The sequence below is a fragment of the Lytechinus variegatus genome, chromosome 14 (assembly GCF_018143015.1).
Source record: "Lytechinus variegatus isolate NC3 chromosome 14, Lvar_3.0, whole genome shotgun sequence".
NCBI classification, from domain to species: Eukaryota; Metazoa; Echinodermata; class Echinoidea; order Temnopleuroida; family Toxopneustidae; genus Lytechinus; species Lytechinus variegatus.
In genome coordinates, this window is record NC_054753.1 from 32599915 (window position 1) to 32618126 (window position 18212).

The 18212-nt window shown below is 37.4% G+C and overlaps 1 protein-coding gene across 1 annotated transcript; it reads right to left on the reverse strand.

Annotated features, from left to right (window-relative positions):
* Positions 1–1137: 1137 nt before the first annotated feature.
* Positions 1138–17380, reverse strand: LOC121427806 (adaptin ear-binding coat-associated protein 1-like). Its single transcript, XM_041624370.1, has 9 exons — positions 17248–17380; positions 11608–11705; positions 11206–11310; positions 10253–10334; positions 9756–9870; positions 5469–5664; positions 4693–4798; positions 2378–2453; positions 1138–1622 (listed from the first exon to the last, which is right to left on the reverse strand). Exons 1-8 carry the CDS (start codon positions 17337–17339, stop codon positions 2420–2422), a joined length of 828 nt encoding a protein of 275 aa, XP_041480304.1. The 5' UTR covers positions 17340–17380; the 3' UTR covers positions 1138–1622; positions 2378–2419.
* Positions 17381–18212: the final 832 nt, after the last annotated feature.

Sequence of the window (18212 nt, forward strand, 5' to 3'; positions counted from 1 at the left end):
TTTTTATTTTCCTACCTTCAAAAAAATAATTATGACAGTAACAGGGCAAGGGCAGAGTGCAACAAAGTAAATTCACCAATGACAGTGAATAAGACAGCTAAGAGTGACCAACAATAATGACTTTTGAAATTACATATAGGGACAATGAAAGATAAAAAGAGTGGAATAATACACTTTGAAGTTCACTAACAAACTAGACATTTGATAATAAAGCAGATGTGGGACTGATGTAAACTATGCAGATGATCATGTTACTTTTTCAAATAGGAATGATTTGGAATTTGATAAAACTGAGGCTAAAAGGTTTATAATACAAATCAATAGAAAGAAAATATGAGCATGACTTATACAACAATCATAAATGAAATTGAAAAAAGTAGAGTTGTAAGCCCGGAAGCTCGGTCAACTTGTTCCATGCATAATAGTTTTCTATAACTTTCCTCCAAGAGCATATGAATGGTAACCTTGAGTAGGGAAAATAAATACAAAATTCCCTTATTCTCCAATCACTAAACTGGCTTCAGTCTGGTCAACTCTCACACAACCTTCAAGATTCTATCTCTGTAATAGCTCCATGATTCTACTCATTGTATACAAAACTACTTACCATCTTGCACCAAAATATCACTTCTCCCCCACTACCATGATAAAGATACATGGCAAGTATTGCTTACATGAAAAACAAATTCAATTAGCAGCAAAATGATAATGAAAATTGATCTTCCTTGGCTCAAACATAATTGAAGGCAACAAATGACAGAATACATGTACTTGTACCTCAGTCACAAACATATAATTTCAAGCTAAAGACAAAATATGATTGTGGTTTAACGAAAATCAAACAGAACCCAAGGCAAGTAAATGAACACAAAGTGTACAAATGAAACATATGTGTCTTCTGATTCTGGTAGATCAGAAAAAAGTAAGTAATTGCTCCATAGTTGGAGCAAGTATCATGTGAAGTGCCAGTGGAGTTGGGGTTGGATTAAAGGCAGATGGACAATCTATGTACAGAAGGCCAGTAAAGTAGATCAGGCAGAGACAATTTGGGAAAGGGATGGAATACAGGATTTTATATAAAACTTATTACATTTATTTATTTCACACTGAAATGACAATATAATCATGTTCATTTACTTTTTAAATAATTTTTTCCTAAAAAAAAAGAAAGATATTTCTGATGTCACTAAACATGCATTTATGCTTTATCCTGTTCACACTATACCAAATAAATTGTCAATACTCAGATTACAAAAGATAAATTAGAAAAAAAAACACTAGGTGCTATAACAATTTACACTGAAATAAGTAGAAACATGTAGATGATGCAGCTGTATCCATTCACATCGGTTCTAGGGTTCCTGATGAGTACTGACAGTAAATCCACACATGACTTGCCACGATCCACAACAACATGTGAAAGGGTCCTGACACCACATTTATATGAACAGTCTTTGGTCATGTCCTATAAAGATCACAGTTTGGAGGCATCCAGTGGAAACATGGTCTAGGTTTTCACACATGGTGGATGGATAGCATGGCAGGGGGTTTCTCATAGGGCAGAGGTTGGGCAGTTAACTTCCTGATGGAGAGTATACTCTCCTGGAGAAGAGGTTGTCTCCCTGCAATAGAAGCACAGGGATGATTAGAAGAAAACAATGTATTTTGTTCTTAATATTTTGTTCTCTCTTCTGTCAAAAAAAGTTATTTCAATTTAAAAATGAAAAAACATTGCTTGAACAAGGGAATTGAATCGTAACTTTAGCTTTAATCTGAATTATCTTGATCAACTTCATTTAACTTTTTTCCCACCTTGTTCGACTAGAGTAACAACCAGTGAACTACAAAGTCACATTCTATTTACAACACACACACACACAGAGCATAAAGTCTTTTGCTCATGCACAATAGTGATGTGTGCATTGCATTGTCCTGCATACACACAAAGCTTTTCTTTACAATGAACCAATCAAAAGCTATTGTGAGCTGAATTTGCATACAAACACTGTAGTCCATGCAAAATTATTCTTCAGATTGCACTTGGAAATTAATGTGGCGCACAAGTGATTCTGTACATGGTGGGCAAAGAGTTAATGTCAATAAATGAAGGTTTAGTTTCCATAACATTTACAATGAGCACTGTCAAAAATTAATAATTCCATGATACATATATTTGTGAATCTCCATAGACTCATACCAGAGGAAAATTACACCTGGGCCCAGGCTGAAATCCTGAAATGCTCAAACCCCCAGCCACAATGTAATGTAAATCCTTATCCAACTTTACAAGTTTTCTCAGTAGGTTGTTAAATGTAGCCCCCTTCCCCCTCCAAAAGGAAAAAAAATTGTTTTGCCTACATGATACATTTGAACTTACCTATCATACATAATTAGGACTTCTATAAATATAATTTGAATTTCAGAATTGCACCCAACCTCCATTGTTTGATGACCTAGTGAGAAAAGAAAAGGAAATTAAAAAAAAATGAAAACTTTAAAGCAGCAATTACTTGATAAAGCAATAACTACTAATTTGTTAGAAATTATACATGTAACTGAGTGTATTAATGGAAATACAAAGCGCACAATGTCTCTAGATAGGTGCTTCACTGTCCATGGGCTTTAAACTAAGTGCCCATTATGTACCACCTGAATAAACCAAGCTTTCACTGCCTTTACATGATAGGGCAAGTGCATTATTTGCTTTATAAACACAGCGACACAGAAAACAAAAGCTCTTTACAGTACATTTGTTTCTGCTCTGTCATGATAGTTTGGGTCTGCTAGATCATAATTTGGTACATTGTTTAGTGCTATATGACAACATATTATTGCCATGGAACACATTTTCACCAATCACGATGCTTGACATATTTTCTAATTCAATGACTTAAGAGTTGTAAAGGGTTGGGGATGTGAGGGACATATCATGTAAGATTACATTTTAGTTTTGTCTTTAAACCCATCAAACTTACCAATTGCCCTCAAAAGCAATCTTATATTTTGTATACTGCACTTCTCACTTGACAACGCTCTTCCATATGTGACCTGCCACCTCCAAAACCAACAATAAGTCGACCCAAATTAATATTTTATTGAGCTTGAAAATTCATTTCCTAAGCTTTAAAATGATATATAATAAGTTAAAAATTGATCAACAATAACCATTACAAGTACTGTACTTGATTGAAAGCAGAGGAAATTCAGCAAGAGCTTAAAGAGTAAGGAGAAAACAAGTTTTGAAGTTTGGGGGTCATTCAAGCATGATATGTGCATACTGTGTAATCTCAGCAAAACTTCCAAGCAGTCAGAAAAAGTAGTGTCCAAGAAACTCTTGCATCTTCCCTTTTTTTCAACTTCACAACTTCAAATCTTTACAGCATGAAGAAGAATTGCTCTTTCAGATAAGCTTTTTTTTTATTTTTGGCTTTTGAAAACTAAATTACTATTTTGGCTTTTGGAAACTAAATTACTATTTTGGCTATTGACAGAGAACTTTACCAGGCATGTTATGAAAGCTGTTTTGACTACAAAATTTGTTTATCTATTTCGTTCTGAAAAACCATCAACAGTTTAGAATGAGTCTCCTTGGGTCTGAGGATCAGACTAATTGTATTTGATCTCCTAGTTTTGTATGTAATGTGCTTGGGTGAGCACACACCTTTGTATATATTGTACATAGACAGCGCACACAGTGCATGTTTAATGTATGTAATGTGTATGCCTTGCCTGAGGTTTCTATTGTTAGCGCCATCTCTTGGTCAACTGACGGGATAGAGGTGATAAAATGGAATCAGTGCTGGAGATTTTGTTTTGGGAGTTAAATCTACACCAATCTGAAGCATCCTAAATAGGATTGCACTTTATTAGAAGATTTTTGAAGGCAAAAAGGTTAGTCAAAACATTGATTTATATGTACTTAAGAATTATGAATGTTATAATGCAAGAAAAGTTGATTCTATTTTGGATCGATTGACATGATAGACTTAATGCAATAATGTATGTGAAGAAAGATTATACAGAAAGTATGTTTGTCAATTGCATATCTCTTTTAAAGTACGCTTTATCTAAACACCTGTTAATGCTATTGTGTATTCATTCTAATTGATGATGTCTAGGAGATAATCATGTTAGTATTGTGTACATGAATTTCACAGGTGTAATTCAATGTTAATTGCTGAAGTTGCTTGGTTATATACCATTTTAATGAAAAGCTTTTCAGTGCTAAATATGTCAATGTATATTGAATCTGGAGTGTGATTTACATTCAGGTCAAAGAATCAATTTACCATTATGGTCAAAGTCATAAATGATGTGAAGGTTTATTGCTCTTGCACTTATGACTCTACTATCATTTGTTTCTACCAAGTTTTCACGGAATTTACTTGGAATTTGCTTCATGTCAAAATACAGAAGAAAATGAATGAAGAAAATGAATGAAGAAATAAAAGGACTTTATATTCCTGTTGAGACCTTTGTTTTATTTTCAAACTCTCAAACAAGTCTTCAGCTACATGGTGACTTATTGGTACGTCACATATGCTCCTGTACAAATTTGAAATACACCAAGGGGACACATCTACCAGGAATGTTTGAGACTATAATACATTTTGCTCAGGAAGATTGTGTCTGTTTAGGCATATTTAGTAAATGCCTAAAGACAAAAAAAAAAAAAAAAGATTTGTTTCTTACGTTTGTGCACTTGTGAAGTCTCCCCACTCTGAAGCACTAGTATTTTGCTGGGTTTGTGGTTGAACTGTTGGAGGGGGTGGGGCACTGAAAGAACTGCCAAAGCCCCCTAAAGATAAAGGATAAAATAGAGTTCATTTGTAAATTTACTTTTCATGAACATAAATGTAGTAGAGTAATACACAAAAACATCATATACAATTTGTAAGCATACCTACAGACAAAGTAAAAACAAATATATCAATACATGAATGCAATAACAACAAAATCTGCAGTTACGTTTAATCTGTGTTTGAAAATTATAGAAAGATTGGGACTAAACAAAACCTGTTAAACTTTAGCGATTAGTCGATTTAGATAAGGTAATGCTTGTTCAACAGCTGCTACGATCATCACACAATGGATTAGTCTACGTTTTTTTTGTAGGTGATGGCTATGGGTCATGATTTTTGTGTTCATATTCTATATGACCATCTTAAGATTTCTTGTTTGACAGGACCAAATACAAAGCCATACAGAGATAGTAGTGTCCCTGCACTGATCATATGATTAACCTTGCCATGAATGTACAATGATCCTGTGTTGATCGTATGATGCCCCTGTGATATATTTGAGGGCTGTAATTCTACTCGGCACTAAAGAAAATCTTAGAACCTTCAATGATCATGAATCTGTACGAAAATCATACGGTCCCCCTACAGCAATCCAACAATGATTGTAGACATAATGTACATGTAAATAGGGCACTAGCTGCTATTTTAATTGATAGATTTTCTCACCTAATAAATCACTAGATTGCTGTGATGGGTTTGGCTGTACTGCTTGTTGTTGTTGTTGTTGTGCTGGAGGTGGAATAGCCATGGGAGGTGCCTTTATTCCTGCCCCTGACCCTGCCCCAGGGGGTGGGGGTAGTAAGACAGGGGTGCCCCCTCCAACACCAGCAGATGGCTTTGGTCTTGACTTGGCAGGTTTGTTCTAAATAAACAAAATAAAAAATAGATATTCTTACTGTTCACTTGTACCATCATCAGTTATAAAGTACGTCCCACACAAAAGGAAACTCGTTTTCAGAGATAGATTTCACAACAAGATATGCTCGGCGGGTCACGCAGCCGAGCACATGTATCCCTGAACCCACCGCGTCATCCGTCATTGCGATATATAGAGCTCACACAATACAATTATCATGGCGACGATGACCCTAGCATGCAGGTCCCCCAAGTCCATCTACCATCCAAGTGTGGTTGAAAAGTGACTTATGGTTACTGAGAAAGAGTCTTGCATGTTAATTTCTATATTGACCTGAAAATGACCTTTGACCTTACCATGTGACCTCTGACAGCAGCATAACATGCAGGTCCCCCAAGTCCATCTACCAATCAAGTTTGGTTGAAAGGTGACTTACGGTTGCAGAGTTAGGTGTCATATGAGAGTCTTGCATGTAAACTTTAACGTTGACCAGAAAATGACCTTTGACCATACCATGTGACCTCTGACAGCAGCATAACATGCAGGTCCCCCAAGTCCATCTACCATCCAAGTTTGGTTGAAAAGTGACTTACGGTTTCACAGATAGGTGTCATATGAGAGTCTTGCATGTAAACTTTAACGTTGACCAGAAAATGACCTTTGACCATACCATGTTACCTCTGACTGCAGCATAACATGCAGGTCCCTCAAGTCCATCTACCATCCAAGTTTGGTTGAAAAGTGACCTATGTTTGTGTCATAAGAGAGTCTTGCATTTAAACTTTAACGTTGACCTGAAAATGACCTTTGACCTTACCATGTGACCTCCGCCCACACCAAAATCGATAGGCTTCTTGGCTATACCATACTCAACCTTCACGCCAAATTTGAAGACGATCGGAGAAGAAATGCAGCTGATAGAGCGCTCACAAGGAAATCTCTGCGGCGGCGGACGCGGCTAGGCTAAATCCATAGTATCCTCCGAACTCTGAGGATACAATTATTAAATGTTTTTTTACTATAAATTTGATACCCATGGCAAGAATGGAATCTCCTCTCGAATTTGAAATCAACAGCTACGCAAATTGTTCACGCATGGCCGATTACAAACAATAGATATTGAGGCATATCAGAAACGATTTGTGCAGACACTCACGTGTGAATCTGAATCCATTCTCATTTCAGGAATCAGCTAGAGAATCTTAATAAAAAAGAAATGCTAATGAGCCAATCGTCAGATAAGCATGGTCGTATCTTGAACCAATCTTGTCCCATTTTTCTGCGCAACCTGGGGGGTTTCATGAAAGGATTTGTCAGATGTTTTATCCGACAAGTCCCATTTTATCCGACAGTTACCATAGGAACAGTGCCTCTGAGCCAATCAAAATCATGGAAAGATGTCAGATCTGACAACTTGTCGGATGAAAATATTGATGAAATGCTCCCCTGGTTTTGACATTAAAATTTCAAACTTGTCTTGCTCATTAATGCGTGAAGTGTTTGTCTCATGTCAGGTATCAAAACAGAGAGGAATAATTGAATTATATCACTATGTAAATGAAATATCATTGTTTATTTGCCTTTTAAGAAAGAAGACATAGGAATCCCTTTTTTCTGGGATGCATTGTATTACTGTAACAAAGTCTGTGCTTCTGTGTTACTATAGGGAGCTGTAGAATTTTCATCCACTCTGCATCCATTTGACTTATATCAATATCTAAATTAGTAATACTGGCTCAACATTACATGCTTTTGAGAGCATATCTCTTTGCCCTTAATTTTACAATTTTCAGACTTTTATCATTTCTCACAAGGCAGTTTGAAAGTAGGTGATATTGGTGAGGTATAGTGGATCCTACTCTTGCCTTGTGATCAGAGGGCCATGGGTTCGAATTCCACTGTGGCCCAGTGTCCTTGGGTAATACATTAATCTACACTTTACACTCTCCACCCAGGTGTCAAATGGGTACCCGCTATAGGATGTGAAAGTAATTGTAGCTTGTCCAGTACTATGTATACCCCAATTGCGACTGACTGGAATGCTCCCTAGGGTGTGGAGGATGAGCATATATTGTGTGCAGGGAACGACTGACTAAATCCATTCACCGGGGTAAATATGTAACAGCTAAGATTCGTTCGAGGTACAATGTACGTCATGAAAGCACTATTAAATAACCAGATTATTTTTATCATTAAGGAATTTTACAGATAGCAAATCTAAGAGGTAATCTGAAAATTGTAGTAAAAAATTAAATATACATGTATGGAGATGTCAAGAAAGATCTATTTTTCTATAAAAATATTTCCAATATGAGCATCATTATAGAAGAACAAGTGGAATGCCTCTGGCCGTCTCACCTGCATCACACGATTCAACATAGCAGCAGTGCTGACTTTGAAAACTACATGTACTATAACTCGAACAAGATGTTCAGTGATACTTGGTTACTCTTATTTCCACGTTTTATGAACTAGACCAATACACATTACAGAGACAGGATGGTAATACAACAAATACCCCCAATATTGCCAAAATTCATTGACCTCACATGACCTTTGACCTTGATCATGTTACCTGAAACTTGCACAGGATATTCAGTGATACTTTATTACTCTTTATCCAAGTTTCAAAAGTCAGATCAATAAACTTGCAAAGTTATGATGGTAATTCAACAGATACCCCCACTATGGCCAAAGTTCATTGACCTTTGACCTTGGTCATGTGACCTAAAATGCGCACAGGATGTTCAGTGATACTTGATTACTCTTATGTCCAAGTTTTATGAACTAGACCAACATACTTTCAAAGTTATTATGGTAATTCAACAAATACCCCCAATTCGGCCAAAGTTTATTGACTCTAAATGACCTTTGACCTTGATCATGTGACCTGAAACTTGCACAGGTTGTTGAGTGATACTTGATTATTATTATGTCCAAGTTTCATGAATCAGATCAAAAAACTTTTAAAGTTTTGATTGTAATTCAATAGATACCCCATATCGGCCAAAGTTCATTGACCCCAAATGACCTTTGACCTTGGTCATGTGACGTGAAACTCATTCAGGATGTTTGGTGATACTTGATCAATCTTATGTCCAAGTTTAATGACCTAGGTCCATATATTTCCTCCTAAGTTATGATGACATTTCAAAAACTTAACCTCAGGTTAAGATTTTGATGTTGATTCCCCCAACATGGTCTAAGTTCATTGACCTTAAATGACCTTTGACCTTGGTCATGTGACATGAAACTCTAATAGGATGTTCAGTAATACTTGATTAACCTTAGGGCCAAGTTTCATGAACTAGGTCCATATATTTTCTAAGTTATGATGTCATTTTAAAAACTTAACCTCAGGTTAAGATTTGATGTTGACGCCGCCACCGCCGTCGGAAAAGCGGCGCCTATAGTCTCACTCTGCTATCCAGGTGAGACAAAAACTAACCTTTCCAATTCATTTCAAATCAATACTGATAGAACTCATAAAGAGAAATGAATATCTCTATCTAGTCTTTACAAACAAACTAATCATGCTAAAAGCATTATGCACACTTCTGTATAAGTCATGGTTTTGTATCATGATACAATTGAAACCAATTTTGAGAATACAGGCTGGAATGTATGATGAGTGTTTCTATACCTCGCTATGTTTGAATCAAAGTTCAACCCGCAGCCACCTGGAACAAGATGACCATGTGAAAAGTCTATACGGGAATCTCAGAATTTACAAGTCAATGGGTTTATCTTAATTTCACTGTCCCTTATAGGTTACTTATTTTCAATTCACAATTAGTGGGTGCGTCATGGTCTTTTGGTTCTGACTCTCACCTTTCAAACAAAACAGAGGGTCGTGTGTTTGAATCCTTCAGCAATGGTGTTTTCCTTCAGCAAGAAATTTATCCACACTGTGTTGCACTCGACCCAGGTGTGGTGAATGGCAGGATTAAACCCTTATATACACTGAGCACCAGTGATAGTAGGTCCAGCCAAAACCTGGGTAATAATAGCAACCCCAAGGTTTATTCTAATTGTTTGACAAATCTTTTGTCTACCCCCAGAATTATTCTGATCGTTTGACAAATCTTTTGTCTTACCCCAAGGTTTATTCTGATCGTTTGACCTTCCTTGAACCCAAGATCTAATTTTGGTGCTGGATTCTTGGATGCATCTGCCATTTCCATCTGTAATTGCTGCTCCTGTTTCACTCCTCTGAAAATCAAAATACAAAGAAACTAGGTGTAAAGTCAGTCAGAGGCCAAATCTGTTAAATCTGCATAACTTTCGTTTGGCTGGTAATTATTGGATTAAACAGACTTTGTCAGAATTAACATATAAACAAGTCATTTTATGAAATGCTCAGCTACAGCCGCCGCAATGATATTAAATTGAGTTTTAAGTACAGTAGAGTATATGCAAATTGTAACTGGTTTTAAATGAACATATTATTATTGTTATAATTCTTGATAAAAATCAGGATAAAATGATAAAATGAATTGCCATATGTGGATAAGCATGCACTGGCTACGAAGCCCCTTACAGCCTTGTTATTATCATTATCATCATTATCATTTCCCTATAAAAAGTAACTTACTTAAAATGATCTTGAAGAGTAACATTGAAGTCAAAGGAATCTCCTCTGTCTTGGAAACCAATTCCAATGAAAGCTTTTCTACCTGCAAGGAATCAGATTGAAATGCTATTATATCTAATCTGGCTGGGACCGCACCTGTACAGAGGTGTTGTAAAAGCATGTATTTATAATTTGAAAGATGATTAAAATGAAGTTTTGGTGTTGGTGTTGAAACCCAAATTTGGATTAAACCCGGTTCCAAAATCAAATGGGAATTTACAAAAAACAATCCAAATCACGTTATCGATCTCCCCATAATTAACCCCAATACAAACAATATAAAGTCCAGACTGAACTTGAAATAATCCAATACTAACACCAAACTGGTCAACACCAAACCTAAAATCACTCAATACTAACACTATAATGTTAACACTGAACCTGAAACCATCGAATACTAGAACCATTAGGACAACACTGAACTTGAAATCAGCCAATTCTATCACCATTTGGCCATCATCGAACTATAAATCATCCAATACTAACACTGGAAGGTCAACACGAAACCTAAAATCTCCCAATACTATTAAACACTAAAAGATCAACACCACACCTCAAACCACCCAATACTAACACTTTAAGGCCAACACCAAACCTGAAATCACCCACTATTAAACACTAAAAGATCAACACTTCACCTCAAATGAACCAACACTAACACTTTAAGGTCAACCCCAAACCTGAAATCACCCGAAATTATTAAACACTAAAAGATCAACACCACACCTCAAATCACCCAATACTAACACTTTAAGGCCAACACCAAACCTGAAATCACCCACAATTAAACACTAAAAGATCAACACTTCACCTCAAATGAACCAGCACTAACACTTTCAGGTCAACACCAAACCTGAAATTACTCAATTCTAACAACAAAAGGGTCAACACTAAAAGTGAAATCACCTGCTCACCTGAATCATCTTGTATCCTGATCACAAAATATCGGCTGGAATCCAGAACAGTTTCTACTTCAGGACCAGGATAGGTATCTATTGGAGCTTGAGCAAACAACTCCCCTAGATCAATAAAAAGAAAGGCTAAGTTCCTGCTTTCAGGCTAAAATCAGGTTTTTATTATTACTGCTATGCACATACTTTAAAAAGCAGAAGCATCCTTTCAATGCATATAACTGTTTTATATAAAAGCCCCCAGTAATGACTTGCAAGGTTTACCTAAATTTATCGTCAAATTTGAGATTTTCTTGTCTTTTGTGACAATCTTCAACCTTCCATTCCAAGGTTGTTTGTGAAGTTATTCATAACTTGACAAATAATTTCATTGAAAAGCCCCCAGTAATGACTTGTAGGGTTTACCTGCTTTATCTTCAAGTTTGATTGAGAGTTTCTTGTCTTTTGTGACAATCTTCAACCTTCCAGTCCAGTCCGGTGACTCTAACTTCCAATCTGCAGCTCTAAATTGCAACAAGAAAAAAAGTAAAATAAAATTAATACATTACCATGTTCACACCTTGTCAGGGAAAATATCTGCTGATATAGAATTTTCAGACCTGCCAACCTCTGGGAGATTTTTTTTCATAATAAAATGTGTGGCACACTCGCTCATCGTGGCGCTCAAGCTGCATGCAAGCTAAAATATGCACTGCTCTTGCAGATGAAAAAAAAAAAATTTAAACATGTGTATTAAGCTTTTTCGGTATACCGGTATTAGTAATATCGTTCGGTATGAACATTATACCACCGTTAAAATTTCAATACCGAAATACCGTCATACCAAAAGTTGAAAATATCATACCGGTATTTTCTTCTTTATTGTTGTCTATGGGTATTTTTACAGTAAAATTAAGCCCAAACAATAAGTTGTTTGGCTCTCTCAACGTATGTAATGAAATCAGAGTCCAATAATCTAACCTAAAAATGAAAAAATCGCCCCTGAACTATGTCTGAGCTATGCTCGCCGCTGCAAAGGCCTCGGCCCCACCGCTAGTGTATGTCAGCTCCATGCCCTTGTGTACACAGCTACAGTAAAACAAACAAAGCCGATCGAGATGGGGAGCATTTCGTGAAGAGAGTTTTTCAGTGGTTTCAACAACAGATTTGCTTTCCGCCAATCACATGCTAGGGTTTGTCATAGCTTGTAACATCCCTCTACAAACACAATCACGGACAAAACTCTTCTTGAAGCACTCCCTACATGTAGCCTAGCCAGTCTTTTGACCACGTGGTGTAATGCGGCTTCAACAAAGTATCAACCCTGGGGCGTTGACAAACCACAGGGATTAACACTTGTTTTTTTCTTTATGCAATTTTTTTTCTAGTTCCACTGATTTTTTTTTTTTTGGGGGGGGTGCTGGGCATTGACAGACAAACCACAAGGACAGTTTTTTTTTCTTTATTCAAATTTTTTTCGCGGGCTGCATTAACTTGTTTCAATTATGACAAGTTTACTTTTATACTATAAGCCTGCTACAAAAGTCGTCTGACCCCCCGCCAAAAAAAATAAATAAATGAATAAATATATGAAGAAAAAAAATAAATCAAAAATGAAAATAAAAAAAAGACAGAAAATGTTGATAACAAGAAAAAAAATGTTACGCCATCCCTCATGGTTTATTTTGAAAATGATCTGTGAAGTGATCGTGAATGGAAGGAAGAAAATGGCTGGGAATGTTCGTGTGGTTCGTGATGGGCGATGTATCCTTTATGTGCGTGTGCGGTCATGAATAAGATAAAATAAACTATTGGATTGATTGTAATTTTAATTTATGATGGACTGGTGGCATGATAAGATGATGATCAACTCAATTTTGATATGTGTGAAAGATAGAATTGACATTATTAAAATGAAAGAGAATTGATGACCAGGACTGGGGGGGGGGGGCGAGAGAAGAGTGAAATAGAAAAAAGAGGGAAGATCGAGATTCAGAGAAGAGGAGGATGTTGATTGTTTGTGGTAAGAGAGGGGTGGTGATGGGGAGAGTTGGGCCGATGGGAAAGAGAAAGTGAGGAATTAAGGGGCTGGGGAGATAAAGAAAAACAAAATCAAGAAAAAAAGAGTGAGATAGAGGCGGCCGGGGGATAAGAAGTCAATGGGGAAGGTTTTAGACAACATGTAGAGATTCACAAGAGGGAGAAAACGTGGCCTGAATGGTATAGCTAAAGGGGGGGGGGTTTCAAAACAATGGACATAAGAAGTTATTTACGAGACGTCAAAATTCGAGGTCAACAAACTTCGAACCTTCGACGAACACGTGTTGATGTGAGTGGTAAACAAAAGGGGCGAATCTGAATGTAAATGAGTGGGGCCAGATCGGTGAAGGGAAAATCACGCAAATCTCCTGGACTGTTTGAGCAGGGAATTTGGTGCTTGGAACTTGGGGCATGTACACACGTTTAGCAAAGTAAGCAGCAGTGAGTAGGTGCAGTTTAGCAGTCGGGATAGCATTTGGTAACTTGACTCGATCTAATTGATTTCAGCAAGGAGATAGGATTAATTGTACCACGTGCTTGCTGAGATAATTTCTGAGGTAACACGGGTAACTCCCTCTCAGTGAAGAGAGAGAGCATGATCGTATAAGTTTTGGTAAAGAAAGTAACATGAAAATATTTTTTGACAAAGTTTCTGTCATTGAGAACGGCCCATGCTGAGCATTCCTCAGCTGACCGCAAGCATCCACTGTTTATCAAGGCCATATGAGGGCTAAACAAACATTGGACACTCTGTATTAGTCGATATACCGGTATTAAGCAATTAGTAATACCGGTATTAAAAATATCAATACCGAAAAAGCTTAATGTGTATATCTCATCCTGGTTTTAACATAATTATTGAAAAAAAAAGTTACCCGAAATTACATTGATCTAATAACCATATTTGTGTAAGTGTTATGAAATAGAGACATATAGATATGACTTTTCTCAATGATTTTGTAAAAAAAAAATATACATTATTACTTGCCAGGTATACTGACCTAATAGAGAGATTTTAAGGACAGTGCCATTAAACGGATATGTATTCCACTGATCACATAATGTGAGTGCAAAGTGCGAGCTGAAATTTTCTTATAAAATATATTCAGACCTAAAAATGGACAATAAAAGCACATTAATGTAATCATGACACGTACATAAATGTACCTGTCTTGCTATAAAACAAACAATGCGAGCACGAAGCGCGAGCTGAAATTCTTGTATATATTGACCCCAAACGCCAAACGGACATTTCAAGGACTATATTTTAGGAATCCATTAAGAATATACATCTCACCACAGTCATCTATGCGAGTGCCAAGCGCTTGCTGATTGTGTAAGAATTACAGTCCGACCTCTCTTATCCGGACAAGATGGGACAAGCACCAATCCTGATAAGGGATTTATCCGGATCTGGGAGACCCAATATTAAATACACGCAGCTGCGTTGCTGACTGCCTCCCCAGGCCAACGGCAGTAGCTACACGTTATCTATTATAGTGGGCATACAGACAGTATTCACTGCAGTGTCAGTGCAAATTATAGGCCGAAGTTTTACAGAAATGAAATTGATCGCTGGCCGAAACTGTTGGATAATTTACCTGCTAAAATAATTGAGGTTTAAGAGATAAGAGAGGTTGGACTGTAACCTAAACACATAAAGCACTTTTTAAGGACTATATATTTTAGGAATCTATATCTCACCATAGTCATCTAATGCGAGTGCCATTTGCTTGCTGATTTTGTTAGAAATACATCTAAACACATGAAGCAATTGTAGTTGTGTGTAGAGTGTAGAGCTACCAACTTGGATTTAAAAAATACTTGTATCTGCCGATAGATATCAGGAATCGCAAAATATTTGTTTTAATCAATAAATATCATATAAATTACTTTATATTTATCAACCGAAACAAATATTTTACGAATCGTGATATTAATCGGCAAATGCAAGTATTTTTAAAATCTAGGTTGCAGCTCTGCACGCTTGTGGTATCTAGGTATCGATAACAAAAGAAAGCAAAATGGCGACTTTAACTTTTTTCAATTTTATTTTTACTACTATTCATTTAATGAAAATAAGAAAATATGATAAAAAAAGAGAATAAACATAGGGTTGCCCATGTACATAACTTTGGGCAAAAAACAAAAAAGATAAAATTGGTGATTTAGGTCTAGGTTCACCACAGGTAATCCTTACCTCTACAGCCAGGCATGTAAAGCATGGGCAGGTGCACTCACACATTGTACGAGGTTAGTATGTACTAACCTCGTACAATAGACCGTGTTTGACCCTGGATTTCGAAGTAGTCGGCAAACATCGCTTCATTGCTGAAGTAATATTTGCCGAAGCTCCTTCTCGCTACGCACCGGGGCTCTTGCCGGTAAGTAGCAAGAGTTTGTTGAATATAAAATAATAATAAAATAATAATCCGATAAAAAAAGCACATTTTGCTTACCTCGGCCTCGAAAGTGACTTCGCTTGTCTCTTCCACGGAAATACAAGGAAGCCCGTTGGTGGCGCTAATAATTTCACAACCTTGATTCAGCTCCTCGGTAATTTTATAACTGTATCTAAATTCTTTGAATGCGCAATCCTCATGATTAATTTACTAATTATGGGCACCAATTAATGAAATGCCTTCAAAAAACATAATTAATGATTATTATTGGTGATGATAACACTCATTTGCATTAATTTAAAAAGATGACTGATAAAAAAAAAATGAAAATAATATACGTGCCTGGAAAGAAACCAGCAGTACAAGCTTTGACGAACGTCAATAATACGTATACGGTGTACCAAAGTCTATACAATGAAAAGATTGGACACTTCACGGACTTTGCGTAATGCCTTGCGTCGATATGCGTGTAAAATAGTGTAGGTGCCTATTCTTTCCCTTGTCGTGTCTTTGATATGAATATAAATCGCGCGCCCTCTTCAGGAGAAAATTGATATCAATGCTGACTGATTTCTATCTCCGTAAAATCTTCACTAAAGATCAAGAAAATATACATATTTTTAGAAAGAAACTTCAAGGAGAAGTCACGGAAGGATCTAAATGATTCGGTAAGTGTCATAGCAGGATGTGGAATGTTTATTTAAACATAATATTTTATGTGGGCAAAAGCCCACTGTATTTTCGAAGTGTAGTGGTGTGTCGCGTGCGTATGACTGATAATCCTTCACTCGCGAGACGATATGAACCCATGGGTGGGCCAGGTGTTAGGGGAGTAACCCTACGTAGGTAGACGACTTTACAGTTTACTCCCCAGACGCAGTCCAGGACCAGGCTACTCACTAGCCTAGGTGCGAACAACCAATTTACCACGTTTACAATTACAGAGACAGAAGCTTTTGGTCTACTGCTGTCTGGGGATGAATGATACTCTAAGAAACTCAGAAACTGTTAAACTCTAGGAATTAGACAGTCAAAAGGGGCCTAAGCTTTCGATCCTAGCAAGCATCTTCTTCAGAGGCAGAAGAAGATTCTGCTAGGATCGAAAGCTTAGCCTTAGGCCCCTTTTGACTCTCTAATTTACTCCATTGGCTCTTTTGGCCAAATCGTGGTTTTGGGAACCACTTATAGATTTGTGTACGCGCACTTGTGTACAAAGTGAATGGAGGTGGAAATAGGGAACCGTGCGTGTGACTGAATATTATAAAGCGCTGCTGTATGAATTGAAGTGAACGGTGGTTCCCAATATCACGATAATGCCGCTCTCTTTTTAGATAAGCAGTTTTCAGCAGCTTCTTTTACCATTAAACTCTAGGAATATCATGAGAAAAGACGTTAATTTCTGTCTTGGCCTTGGCATCGAAGCCTAGGCCCTAGGCGAAAACGTGAGGCCCATCTTCGGCCACACCAACCCGGTCCCCGCCGGCGTTCTGGGCCTCTCGCTCCCCACGCCCCCTTCAAAATCAAAATCAGCCGCCTGCAGAGTATGCCTGAAAAACAAGAAAATAATGTTTAGAAAACATCAATACCTACCCCATTTGCGTGTACTTATCCTCTACATTCTTACCTGTATCCTCTATTCGATGTCCGAGGCGGTATTCTGAAGACATGAACCTCGGGTTTCACACACAAAACTCTTTCGTAGTCCATGTCTGCCATGTTGAATGAGAGATGGCGAAACCGGAAGAAAGATGAGGTCAACAAACTTTCGTTCATCTCGCTCGAAATGCCAGCCGGGTTTTTTTTTTGGTAGCCAAATTCCATTTTTCTTCCTTCAAGGGGGGGGGGGGGGGGATGAGGTAATGCCTACGGGAAGGCTGTAAATGAAATAGATACCAATTACTAGCTGCGTGGTCATTATAATAACCCAATGGTGCCCAAGATATAACTTAAAATATAAGTAATTTCCATTATTGACCAACGGAGAAAATTCTAATTAGGCCCAGCAGACCCCCCCCATCCACAGCGAAATTCTAATCCAAAACCACTCTTTGGGCTTTGCATATTTAGAGGGTAATTTCCTAACGGTGACAACTTCACCTTTTTCTCTCTTTTTATATTTTTTCTGTTTTGCTCTACCCCCCCCGATAGATACTTTTTTCCACGGTGTTCTTCCTCTCCCGTCCCTTCCCCCTCAACCACCCATCCAGTGGCCTAACTACGGGGTGGGGGGGGCATGGGGGCACGTACCATCCACCCCCTATCGGCTGCCCCCCCCCCAAAAAAAAAAAAACGTTGGGAAGGAGATAAAGACGGGGAGAAAGGAAGAGAAACGTAGTGGGAAAGAACAGATCATTGTTCATTATGACATAATTATGTTACATAAAAACACAAAAAAATGAATAACTTTGTGAAACGTAATTTGCTCAGAGCCTATGTCTTCATTGTTCCCGGTGATCACATTATCTGTCATAATCCTGTTGTACTAATTCCTCCCGTTTTCAAGTCAATATACACTAAATATATTTCCTCGCACTTCGAGTTATTATTGTTTTATGTAGTGACATATGCTTTTTTTTCATGACTACTTAA